This window comes from Antrostomus carolinensis, unplaced genomic scaffold (assembly GCF_000700745.2).
Source record: "Antrostomus carolinensis isolate BGI_N321 unplaced genomic scaffold, ASM70074v2 scaffold4549, whole genome shotgun sequence".
NCBI lineage: Eukaryota > Metazoa > Chordata > Aves > Caprimulgiformes > Caprimulgidae > Antrostomus > Antrostomus carolinensis.
The window spans coordinates 18327-31741 of record NW_010340503.1 but is presented as its reverse complement, the minus strand read 5'-3'; the positions used below and the strand labels follow the sequence as shown (position 1 = coordinate 31741).

General features: G+C 38.5%; 1 protein-coding gene across 1 annotated transcript in view; it reads left to right on the top strand.

Moving 5' to 3' along the window:
• Nucleotides 1–13415, top strand: part of LOC104531302 (RAC-gamma serine/threonine-protein kinase) — a 57609-nt gene that overhangs the window by 32186 nt on the left and 12008 nt on the right. The window contains exons 4-6 of the mRNA XM_010176154.2: nucleotides 1827–1938; nucleotides 3462–3606; nucleotides 9676–9807. Of these exons, the coding sequence (XP_010174456.2) occupies nucleotides 1827–1938; nucleotides 3462–3606; nucleotides 9676–9807 (389 nt within the window). The remainder of the gene's footprint in view (nucleotides 1–1826; nucleotides 1939–3461; nucleotides 3607–9675; nucleotides 9808–13415) is intronic.

The following is a 13415-nucleotide window of genomic DNA, read 5'->3' as shown; positions in this document are numbered from 1 at the left end:
ATATAAATGATTGCCTTGAACTAAGGCTTCACGCTCGATATGAGCTAGTAATATTAAAGAGAATTGCTTTAATATATTTTCAGTATGCAGCTGCATTTCAGGAGGTCAGCTATGAGTATGCATCTTGTACGATTAACACTGGCAGCAAAGTCATAGAGAGGAAGCAAAAGCAGGGTAGAGGGTACTTACATGTGTTGGATGTTTAGAAATTTGCTGGGTCTGATGCAGTTCCTTGGAGAATATTTAAAAAGCCTTCCTGTAAAATAGTGAATGATAGTTGAGGTCTCAGGGCCCTGAATTTGTGGAGAAAAAATATGTCAAGCCAATATAATTTATTTCTGTGAAAGAATAGCATGCCTTGTGAAGTAGTACGTGTCATATAACATGACTTTTGTAAAGCATTGACATTAACTGGAATAAATGAAATGTAATTCACCAAGAATAAGTGCAGGTTATTATGCTACAGAATAGTCAGCTACATCGGTAAAAGGTGTGGGTCAGCTGCTATATGGTGGCTCTAATGCTTGTAAGCGAACAGGAATTCTGTTGCTATATTCATTATTGATTGATCTGTGAACCCAATAAATAATTTTAGATCACACATTTGATCTGGATGAGCCTCGAACAAGTGGTAGCATTCCAGAACCTGAGATTTGATGTTTGTGTCTATTTTGTGGTAGCTGCAAGAAAACAAATTACACTTTTGACAGAGTAACCTTAACTTCACAAAAATGTTTAAATGTATTTGCATGAATAAAGAGTTCTAGTCGGTCAGTTTTTGCAGATGTAGTGTTTAGTGCAGTGTGCTCCATCGTAAAATCTAATACACAGTCTCACTGAACCATTGCCAGAATTGCCAGTGTTGTGGTCTTGTGACAGAGGAGTAATAGTCAGTCAACTGTATGTCTAGAATTGTGTGACAAGGAAGATCTTGGATCTGAAAGCACAGCCTGTGAGGACAGATTGGTTGGACTGATTTAGGCCAGAGAAGACTGAAGAGAGACAAAATAGTGTTCAAATGTCTAAAAGAGATAGCTGCTGAAAAGTTAAATTAGTCAATAGGGCAAGAAGCAATACACTTCAATGATCAGAACTGTTGCTTTAAATGCTAGGAAAAATCTTCCAAATATAAAAATAATTAACTTTCTTATAATTGGATTGAATAGTTTGCTTACAGAGGTTTTGAAATTACTACTTTTCAGGGATTGTAGAAAGAGTTCAGAGAAATACTTATGAGAAATAGCATAGGTGAACATGAATCTGCCCTGGGGAACAAAGAGAACTAGAGCCCCACTCGGGGTGTGTGTGGGGTTATTCTATATTTAATAATCAGACTAATTTCAACATCTGAATTTTCTCAGACAGAGTGTTTTACAATAAATCTAATGCTTCACTGACAGTGTCATGGGTAATTGTGGCATGGTTACCATTGAAGGGAAAATGTCATATTCTTCCTGCCAGGTACAGATGGAAAAATGTGCCTGTGAGTACTGCTGTTACCTTGGCATACTAGAGCAATCCAGGATCTAATACTCTTCTTACCCTCATAACACAGACCTAGTTTGCAAATGGATATCACACTCTTTATAAGGACAACAATATAAGTTCCATCAATTCCTCTGACTATGTTCTTCACCTTATGATTATTACCTGCTAGCTTTTGTTCAAGCCCATAGTTATATTGCCATTCCTTATTTCCTTTTACGTGCTGGATACTTGCTGGATATGTATAAATAAGCTGTATGTATTTTATCTAAGTAATTTTATTTGCTCTTCACCTGTTAACTGGCAATGTATAAAAGATGCAATGTCATGTATTTCTCTAGAATGTCAACTAATGAAAACAGAGCGACCAAAGCCAAACACATTCATTATCAGATGTCTTCAGTGGACCACTGTCATAGAGAGGACGTTCCATGTAGACACTCCGGAGGAACGGTGAGGGTTTTATTTTTGTTTTACTTTCTGTGTTCTTTACACAGAAGCCTCAGCACAGTCTCTGCTGGGACTGAACAGTGATCAGCACTTGGAACTGTGACATTCTGAGCACATCTGAACAGTTATTTGAAGAATTTATAAGTCAGCTTCTGCAAAATATTATCTGAGCTCATAGCTAGTGTAAGAGTTCCCTGCGAGTAGGTGGGATGAGTGTGTGCAAATAAGCCAAAACTATGTCATGATTTGTCTCTGAAGTGTTAAATTTTGAACAATAGAAGCCTGCACTGAAGCGTTTTCCAGCCTTGCTCTCTTAAATTTTCCTTTTACTTCTCCTAATATGCTCCTGTGTTTGGCACAGAAAACAATATGTTTGTTATAATTTATTTTATGTTTGCTTATTAGTTTTTCTTGTTTCAGTAAACATACAGAAACTCTTAAGAATTAACATTTTTAATGCACCAGAAACACACAGGACATATAAGATGGTATACCTTCCTAAAATATTCTATACTGTGTCTCTGGCCAGATGCGTTGAGTCTTCCCACTATGGACGTCTGTCCTGTTGAAATTAATACTATGATTCGACTTTATTCATGTTGTTTGTATCAATAAATAACCAAGTGCTTTGCTTTAGCTGTTGTTTCTCCTTCATTCACTCACATATTCACTTAGAATTGTTTTTAATTCAGCCTTGGTACTGTTTCTCCACCCTCTCTTTTCTTCTGTGTATGCCGTGTAATACTCAGCATTCACTAGTTACTGCATTTGCTAATACCACCAGACTCCTCCTGTATCCCTTGCTGGCTGAGCAAAAAGCAGCAGGCACTGCACTTGGTGTGGGGCTGTGGCGTGCTGATGGGCCGGCTGGTGTATCTGTGCTGGTTCGCCAGCACGCAGAGTAGCCATGGGCTCAGCTGCCCCTCCGTGTCCCTCCGTGGAAACCCTTGTCTGGGCCTGCCCCCTCTGTGCAGCCACTGGTTTTTATGATGCTTGTAGGCATTTAATTATCTTTGAGGGCCTCTTTCTCAGGGGAGTTTGAAATTAGCCAACAAGTTGAGTTTTAACAGGACACAGACAAAGAGTTGCACACACCGTGTGGTTTAATAAACCTTATTTATTTTCTATGAAAATGTCTCGCAGGGAGAGGGAATACCAAAAAGTCTCTTAAAATAGCAAGTTATTATCAGATCGTATTGGATAGGAGATGGTGTTCTATGCTCTGAGCTGTATTAAACCTGGAGCAAGTGTTTTCAAGATTTTACTATTAAAATATTTACGAAATCAGACACTGGTAATTCTTGAAATTGACCGTGCATTGATCCTTTTTGATGCTGGTCAACTTCACCACCTTTAACATAATGCAGAATTTGAAAGGAAATTGAAGGGATTAATTTATGAGTCTTCTGCTGTATAACATGAGAATTGAACATCGAAGCAATGTAGCATGTGAAAAACATTATAAACCATTTATTTGGACGTATTTTATGAGTTTCTAATAGGGAATGTTGGCTTGTTCATGATAGGGAAGAATGGACAGAAGCAATCCAAGCTGTAGCAGACAGACTTCAGAGGCAAGAAGAGGAGAGGATGAACTGTAGTCCAACTTCACAGATAGACAATATAGGGGAAGAGGAGATGGATGCTTCAACAACCCATCATAAAAGAAAGGTAATGTCATCAAAAAGTAACTGACGAGACTAATATTTAAATAACTTTTGTTGAATGATCTAGTTGGGTAAAACAATATACAGGGAATAGTATTTCAACATAAATTTCATTGTATTGCAAGCATAAAAGTACTTATTTGTTTTACAGCAATAAAGCTGAACTGCTTTAGTTTTATTTATTTGTTATGCTATCTGATATAGCAGTTCTGAAAAACAAAGTTCAACCATTCAGCCACATGATAACATTCTGCTATTGTTTGAATATTATTTTTGTCTTTTCTTTTTTGTTTGTTTACTCTTTTAAAAGTATAGTAATAAAATATTTTCTTCAGACAAGTAGATTTGCTCCCTTTCTCATGCAAATAATGCCCAGTATAAATTAGATAATTTGCATGAGAAAGGCTAGCAGGATTTGGCTTTTAATGACCTTATTTTTTGCTATCTGGGAAAATAACTCTGCTTTAGTTTTCAATGAAATAAGAGAAAACAAGGTTGTTTTTTTGTTTTTTTGTTTTGTTTTTTTTTGCAGTCCTTCACAGCTTTTGCTCTAAGTAGGAATATGTACATTGTTGGCTATAACATACTTGTAGTTGTATCTCCAGAGTCAACAGGATAAACACACAACTAAGAGCATGTTTTAAGGATTCAGTGCCACACAAAAATTTGCTTCTTATTTTGTGTTTCCATTTTGTCTTGTGTTTCTGTAAGTATAGACTACTCTTGAAGAATGGATCATTCAAATGGATGTCTTTCATTTGCTATACAGGATTGACATGAGTCAAGAAATGCATTGAAATTGTGTGAAAAATAATAACGTATTTCTATAGGGCTGGATTCATTCTTTCTAGCTAGAAGTGAAACCTGTAGAAAACTAAGTGGAAGTCGGCTGGCAGAGCAAAATAGTCTTATAGCTAATGTAACTGAATGCTTTTGAATGATGAACAATGAAAAGAAATAGTGAATGTGTGCCGTTACTCATGGAGCATGTTTTGTTTGTTGCACCATATGAAGCAAGAATCATAGAGAAATCAGTGGCTGAAAACTATACCCTTAGGAATATAACAAAGGTGTCGTAGGAAATCTTAGTTCTATTGTGTCCTAACTTTTGAGAACTTGAGTTTGCAGTGCAAACATAGTTCTTTCATGTTGTTTCATTGTACGCAATTTTCTAACCTTTTTCCCCTGTAGAAAAAGGTAAAAACTAATTATATACAGCTGTAACAATACTCTCATCTCACATTGTCAGGTTGACATTGAACTTTTAGCCTTGTGGCATAGATGTTTAATGATTGTGCTCCAGGGTAAAATATGATAAGTGACAGCAAGACAGAGGCAGCGTTCGAGATGTGTCAGTCTTTCTGAGAGGCAGTGTGATTATGTGGAGGGGATTTGGGTTTGCTCTGTTACAGATCTGAGCACTATTCCAAGCTTGTGTATCCTCTTAGTGGAGTACAAAACCACTGCATAACAACAGGCATTTTCAAGGTGTCAAAATTAATGCTGTCTAATATAAGTAGTTTATCTGGAATGTGTGCTTCCTTGTTCAAGTGCAGTGCATTTTCCCATACAACAAAAGGGGTTGTGGGAACAGGAGGAGGAGGAAGATCAGTTTTGTTTCTGTCTTGCTGCTTACGCTTTAAGAAATGCTGGAATGAGATGCTGGGACAATGCGTGTGTAGTGCTGCAGAATATTTAATGGATTTGGCAACAAGCCAAAAGCAAACTCTACAAAACAAAGGTGAAATGAAAAATGGTGATATTCAACACCTAATAATAGACTAGAATGGAGGTTTTGTAGCCAGTGAAGAGCATACTGATGACTGCACGGATTTTTTTATTTTTTTTTTTTTTGCCTAAACTCAAAATCCCACTCTGGATTTCTGACTGTTGGAAGGCTTTAGTGACAGGTTCTAAGAAGTTTTTGGAATCAAAAATACTAAGTGACCGTAATGATGGGGAGTTGTCACTCCTTCTGTGTTAATTGAAATTGGGGGAAAAAAGAAGTATTTTAGAACTGTTTCTGTTTTGTAGAAACGTTTCTGAAAAGCTTACATTTAAGCTTTTGTAGTTTTTTATAATAAGAACCATTACAAATATAACAACAATTCATTTTTATTGCATTTTTTTGGTATTGTATTTCTTTTTGTTTCAGGGATTTTTTTGTACAATGTGTCCTACAAGCTTGTTTTGTCACCTGATTTTACATCTAAGCCCAGTGAATTTTGCTTGTGCATGCACCAGATGGTATACATATGAGTAGAAGAGCATAATCAGATTAAGAAACAAGACAGAGAGGAGTGGGCCTGTTCTTCTCTAAAAAGGTAGCAAGAGGTTTATGAAGAAAACAGTCTTTAGGATGTGGAACTTGATTTGAACAGACATGACAGCAATGTCCCTGGCCAGATTAGCTGGAAGAACCAAAAGCACTTTTTTTTTTTGCTTTTTTTTTTTTTGCTTTTTTTTTTTTTGCAGTTTTTTAATTGTGTCAGTGTGACACATTTTACAGTAATAGCAGCACTAAAATTCAGAGTACTAGAAATTCTTAGCAAACTACTTTTATTTCTCGCTCTACTATTTCTTGTAAGTAGGTTTTCTTCCTGATGAAGTCAGATGAAAATTCCAAGTGGTATAATCTTTGTGCAAATAGGAATTTAAAAAAAATGGTTCCTTGGTAGGAATTTTCAGCGCCTGTAGTAAGGGTGTATTCTTTTGAACAGATCACCCATAGGGGAATAAATAGGCTTTACAGAAGGCTGAACGTCGTACAGTTCTTTGGTTAGTGCAGTTTCCAGTAGCTTCATTGCTTTTCCTTGGTTTACAAAATTGTTTTGCAGGATACAGAATAAGTAAAGAATAGATTTTCCAGAGGAAACAAAAAAGTAACGTAATGAGGAAAAAGATACAATCCTCAGAATTTGGTAGGAATGAGAAAGGTGGCAAAATCATCAAGGAGAAAGAATTCTTATGGGAGCCTCCAAACTTGCTTACCAACATCCTTCAGGTTTAGGAAGTATTTCCATTTTTCCACCAGTTTTCAGTACACCCTTAGCTATGGCATCTGTGTTTTTATCTCCCAAGGTCTTGTGTTCTTTGGCAGACTTTTTGAGTTACCCTGCACCGCGTATCATCTCTAAGCCTTCTGCTGAGCTTCTAAAGAATGAGAGCATCGGGAGATTTTATTCTTAGAAGTAGCACTACCACCATAACCTGCTGTTAAGCTGTGGCTCAAAATCTTGCAAAACTATTACCTTCCTCTTATACATATATTTTTGAAAATTTGTTTTTACTGAGCTTGCAGCTAGATTCATGACTGCTTTGATGAATGTTTTGTAAACAAATTTTGGGCAAATGAGTCTTTCGATCTGACTGGCTTGCTGCCCTTAGCATCAGACCCATGTCTGTGATCAGCTGAGCCAAGATCCTCCTTCTGTGTGCGGGCAAAGGGCTGCTCTTCTAAGCTGGTTTTATTCAGAGTCTTGATAGTCCCTCTCTAAATCCAGCCTCTCAAGGAAGATCAGAAGTATGTGAAAAAGTTTCGCCTTTGAGGCTGTTCTCATAAATTTTTGACTGTTAGAAGTGATACGTTGTCAAAGTCACTAACTCAAGATTCTTTATCCATATAGCTGCTGACCATTCTTTGTTGGGGAATCCAATAACTTATGTCTGAAGATACAGAGGATTTTGCCCTCAATTACTCATCTATCTGAATTGTGTTTTGAATACATTTTGGATTTTTCATGTGGTTTTGTCAATTTTCACTGCTTTAGCACAAAGGCAGTTGTTTTTGCTTGATGGTTATCATTGAACTACTGAAGTAGATAACCTGACTTTCCAAAGTATTGACTGTGATATTTGAGAAGTTTTACCTTTAGTTGAGTAGGTATTAGTAGCCACGTAGTATTTGGATTGCAACTTTGCATACTACATCATACTTCACTAGTTGTAACACATTATACTCATTTTTGGAAAAGCTGACCTTTTAAAACTTTGTCTAGTGGTCATTAACTTTACACTCCCTTGTGTGGATCTGCTTTAGGTAAAAAGTATACTGAGCCTTTGAAATCTCTGTTGCCCTTATTTCTTACTGGGATAAATGCAGCCTTGTTCTTCCTAATGTGAGGTGGTTTTGGCATCAAAACAAGATCTGTCAGGGCAAAATGTTTTAAGTATGTTTATGTGTGAGCAAAGAATGGAATACACCAAGGTTAGGTTGCTTAGAAGCTACCAATGAAACATTATGTGGGAAACAGATTTAATTCCTGATGATATAGCTAGAAAATTGATACATGGAAAACATCTTTTGTTTAATCAAGCTTTGAGATATCCAGCTATTCAGGTGTTACTGTAAGGAGTATGTTGGAGACCTTTTACAACTTTTTAGTTGCGTGTTGAACACTTAAAAGCCAAGGAATTACAGCATTAATGTGGTTGATGGAATTTATGAGCAGATTTCAAACTGACTCTGAGCGAGCAATTGCATAAATTATTTTCACAGTTTGTTGACAGCAACTTCAGATACACAGTAACAGTATCATGCATTTGATCTTAACAGAATAAATCATTTCAGAAGGAAATTTTGGGTTTTATTCTTTCTCACAGGAGAGAATATATTTTGCTGCTACTATTTGTGATTGCACACCTGAGGATGTGCCCGATAGCTCTACACTTGGAAGGTGTTTCTGGTAGAGATAAAGAAAGTACTGATTCCATTGTGGGAGTCACAAGTAGAAGTTTATCTGGAATGCCAGTACTCAAGGGAATTGCCTGAAACTGCAACTAGTGAGACGCTAGGAACATGAAAAATAGCATGATCTTTTCTTCTCCTCGTACGTAACAGGATTAAATATATTTAACTTAGGAAAACTGAGACTTGGAGTGTAATTCCTCTTTATGTATGTTTTGAGGTGCATTATTCACTAAGAAAGGAAGGTTGTTGGTACTGCAGTACAGTACTATAAGAAGAATAGATGAGTGTGTTGTCTTTCAGGGCTCTTAACTTGCTTTCCTCAAGGGTCTTGGGTGCCTTAATGATCTGCATGTGGTTATGTGGTGCTGCACCCAAGGCAATAATGCAGGGCGCTGAAAGGTGTGCTGTGGAAACACACAGTGGAAGCCAGTGATTGGCCCTGAGTTGGCCACAGAAACCTCGCTGTCAATCCAAGGTGACACTGTGCAATCACTGCATTCTCGGTATTGTGCTTGTTTTTCCTACATCATCACCTTTGTATCTAATGCATAGACCATAGTGTTGAGGCTTCTGAACTGGCTGTGAAATGAACTTGCAGAACAAAGACGATTAATGTCTCAAGCTTTGTGCTTGTGAAAGTGGCTGAACTGCTTTGGATCTGAGATTGTCTGATCTTATTCTTTTGGTGTGTGGCACTCCAGTTGAGCTGCTAAACCTACTGAACTCAAATTGTCTGCTGGTGGAACCACCTCTCAAATGTACTGTATTTAACCTGCAAAACTGGGGCAATACTAGATGCTTGATCGGTCACTGTAATGGAGTCAACATGAAAGAGGAAAACTTGCCACCCTTTCCTTTTCAGAGCAATGTAGAAAGCATGTAATTGTAATCTGTATTCAAATTTTTAAAAGACCACCTCTAATGCAGATGGTTTCTAGAGTCTTACTGGTATAATATTGCAGTGAGGATCATGTATGTATCAAAAAAGCCATCAGTTCTTTGGTTGCTGTTCGCAAAATCTACTGATATGCCATGGTCTTGTGTCCCTAGTAATATGGGAGTTGAGGAGCTTGCTTAGATGGGGAGCATTCATGAACTGCTGGTGTAGGCTGAGAATTAGTTCTGTGTTTGCTTTGTAAAATAAGTGTGTGTGTGTATGTGTAGTACACTATGCAGTGCTTGACTTCAGAGAACTATAATAATAGTATCAAACAACATATCTTAGTGGCTTAAGGATACAGTTAACTATTATGTTAAGTGTATCTATTTTTGTAAACGATTCTTATTATATTGGTAATGGTGTTTGTTTATATGTGGACACACTCGTGCATATTGGAACTGGATAGCAAAATCTTGCTAATCATTGTTCTTTGCTTCTTATAGACAATGAATGATTTTGACTATTTAAAACTACTGGGCAAAGGCACATTTGGCAAAGTTATCCTGGTCCGAGAGAAGGCTAGTGGGAAATACTATGCTATGAAGATTTTGAAAAAAGAAGTCATTATTGCAAAGGTAAGGAAGGGTATAGTTTTAATATTGTGTCTTTTTTAAATGGAATAAACAATATCTAGTATATAAGGTGTATTTGATTTTTGATGGTAACTGAGTTTCATAGAAATATGTGTGTATCTTCAGAAACCAAGAGTACAAAAAAAGTATGTGTATACATTTTGTGTGCTTTTTTTCCAGTGTCTTATAATCTAGAGTATGCTAAAGCATTGAGGGAGTTCACTGGGCAGAAAGATAGTGCAATCCAGGTTTAAAACAAGAAAAAGTGCATTGTAAGGGTATATTACATGCTTCAAAAATTTTCCTAAGTCAACTGCAGGTTTATTCAGATAAATGCAATTAATTTAATTGGCCTGTGCTCTATTCCTGCTATGTTAGATAAGGTGGTTCTTCATGGGACTAACAGGGTTTTTTTTTTCAGTTTTTGAGGAACAAGAAAAGTCTGAAGCTGATGTCTGAAGAAGTGGTTTAAACTGGCACTGTCCAGTCATTTAAGCTTGATTAGCTTAGTGTTTACTAACTCTTGTACTTGGTCATAATTTTATTAAGTTTAAGCTTCATGATCATCTCCTTTGAGCTTTGTTTCTAGCAATTCTGAAGTGTTGAATCCCACTTGCACAGGAGAAGTTGAGAGCAAGAAACCTACATGCTGTTATCACCATAAGATACAATTAAAAGTAATCCAAATTACTAAGTAAGGAGGTTTTTGAGGGGTGTGGATCTGACTGACTCAGTTTTTGAATGCTTGAGGCTAACAGTACCAGTATTCATCAAAACTGAATGTGGATGAGAACTACTATGGTTTATATATGTTTTATTTTAAAGTATCCTTCAGATTTTTCTGATTTACCTATTGGTCTATGGAAACAGGGCTTACAGAGTTTTGCAGTCTGTGTTCATTTGTCTATCTGTCACTCACTTTCTAATAACTTTTGATTGTATTGATCAGTTGTTATTAAATTTGATAGAGGAGTGGAAACTTCAAAGAAAATTATACTTTATTGAGTTTCATTAAAACCAGCCTTGGTGTAGGGGGAGAGACTGAAATTTGTCTTCAGCAGAGAAGAAACTGACCTGTGAGTTCTGCGCACCCTTAGCAGCTGTCTTGCACGCACTGGCAGACTGGTCGGCATGTGTACAATTTGGACTAACAGCAACAGAGAGTGACCTTTTCTTCTTCAGATTTGGGAAATTCAGAAAGAAAAGAGGGTATCGCTGCTGCATTCTCCTGATTCTGCATGAGAAGGAGTATCTCAGTGGCCCTCCTTGTAAGACTTTGTAAATGGCAGCAGTCTCTGTGGGTTGTCCTGTGGGTCTCAGAGTCTTATCTGGTTGCCGCATGCTCTGGCCCAGTCTCCAGCTGACATCCTTCCCTAGTGCTTTGCTCACTCAGGGCACCCAGGAGGTCCTCAGGGGAGTCTTAACATCTGACTGCTATGAGCTCCTGTTCTGCTGCTGCTCCTTTATACCCTTTCAGCCTTCAGAGCATTTCTGCTTGTTTCTTTGTATCAATAAAATAAAAAACATATTTTTAATTTTATGGTTTTTCCTTTTACTTTGCTGGCTGCTGCAGTATCACTGAATTTTTAGAAGGGTTAAAACTGATTGTCAGATAACTTTCTCTGTCTCTATTGGGTGAAAATTCTTGTTCATAGAAGTATATATAAAGCCAGAGAAATTTTGAAGAGAATAGAGATGCAACTGTTCATTGATCTGCTTATGTGAAAACAGAAAGCTAGCTCAGTGATAGCTGAACCAAGCACTCCCTGAAGCAGACCAGGGTCTGTTTTTCTGCCTATTTGTAGACTGACAAGATGATTAAGTGTGTGAGGAAACGTGCCTTTCATCCTGTGATGAAAATGGGAGCACCTCTCTCTCTGACTTCCTCAGAACTGGTATTTTGTTTTGAAGGTCTTTCTAAGTTTTCCATAGTGTGGTTGTATATTGATAAGAAACTGATGAAAGAATAAAAAATAGACTATGCTTAGATCTTCACAAGTGAAGTGATTGTGGTTTTTTTCCCTATAGTCACCAAATACTGTTTTTTTTTTCACTCTGCCCCAAACTAAAAACAAAAGCAGACTTGAGTCTGAACTTAGCCATCTAGCCCAGTCAGTGTGCAAGTATGCCATGGAGATTGATCAGTAACATTTAACTCTGAAGGTCAGTGCTGAGGATACAGTCACTGGGTAGAATAGATCTGCAGTCACAGGTCAGCCTGTAATGTGATGTAATATACACTATAGGAGGTCATACCTGTAACAATTAGCATAATGTGAAGCAGAAAAGTAGTGCATTGACAGCTGTATCTAGAAGACTGTATAGCATCTGCCTAGTTCAGACTAAATATGTTGATCCTAAATTTTCATGACAGATTGATATTATACTTTCCAGGGAATTGCTACCTGTATTATGAACTTCTGAGGCAATGCCAGAAAAACTGGCCATGGCCAACTTTTTATGCCTCATATCTAGTGAACCACTGAGGTTTATAAATAAATAAATAAATAAAACTTTCGGCTTGCTTTTCTCCCCAAAGTGTTTTTGTTTTTCCCCCAGTATGTGGTTGTAGTGTATACACTCAGTGTTGCACTGCTGTTCAGCTAAATAGCATCATAATTTATTACCAGTAACTCTGTTGTTGTTGTTTAACTTCCTATTTTGACAATTTTTAAAGTCTAATTTAAAACTCCAGACACCTGTGTTTACTTTCTAGTTTAATAATACCTTGTCTTCTGAGCATAGTCTGATAAGCATGTGAGGAACAATAATGTGACATTGGCATTATTTGTAGCGATACTAAAGTAAACTGTGTCTAAGTACATTTACTTCTGCAGGATTGCAGTTGAAGTTTGAGTCGCTCTAGGTTAGTCTTCCATTCTATATGGTATGATGCTCAGCAGCAGCTTAGTGTCACAGAGAATGGCTAAACCAGCCCCGTAGCTCTCGGGCTTTTAGATCCCATCTCTTGCATCCCGGGGAGGGAGGATTCCGGGCATGTATTACACATAGAATCGCATAAAATGGACATGTGTACATAATACGAACCTCCTAAATGCTCTGCTTTTCTCCCTAGTCCTCAGCAGCTGCTCGTCATTGCAGCGCAGTGGCCATCCTTGCCGCCATCCTGCCCTTCCACAGCCCCACTCTTTGCAGCCCTGGTGGCGTGAGGGGCCATACCCCAGCCTGTGGGGCCTCGCTGTCACACCTCCAGGCTTCTCCTCGCCTCTGCTGTGACCCCGCCAGGCAGCCACCCAAGGGGGTGGCGAGAGGGCCGGAGCGGGGGATGAGCGTGGGTGACCTTCCCGGGGCACCAACACCCACGGGGGCCGGCTTAGCTTCTTTCTCTCCCTTTGGCACAGGGCTGGTGTCAATCCTCCCTGTTCAGGCTCATGGACGAGAGAGCATGGCTGCCTCTCTCTGAATTGCCCCTTTCTCAGAATCTGGCTGGAAGTGGGGCAGGGGTTGTGTGGGGGTCTCCCGCCTCAGGGAAGGAGTCGGGCCCCGGGCAGGGGTTGTTATGTGGGGGTCTCCTGCCTCCCGTGGGCCAGGGCTGCACCCTCAGGGAAGGAGTTGGGCCCGGGGCGGGGGGCGCTACTGGCGGGGCAGCT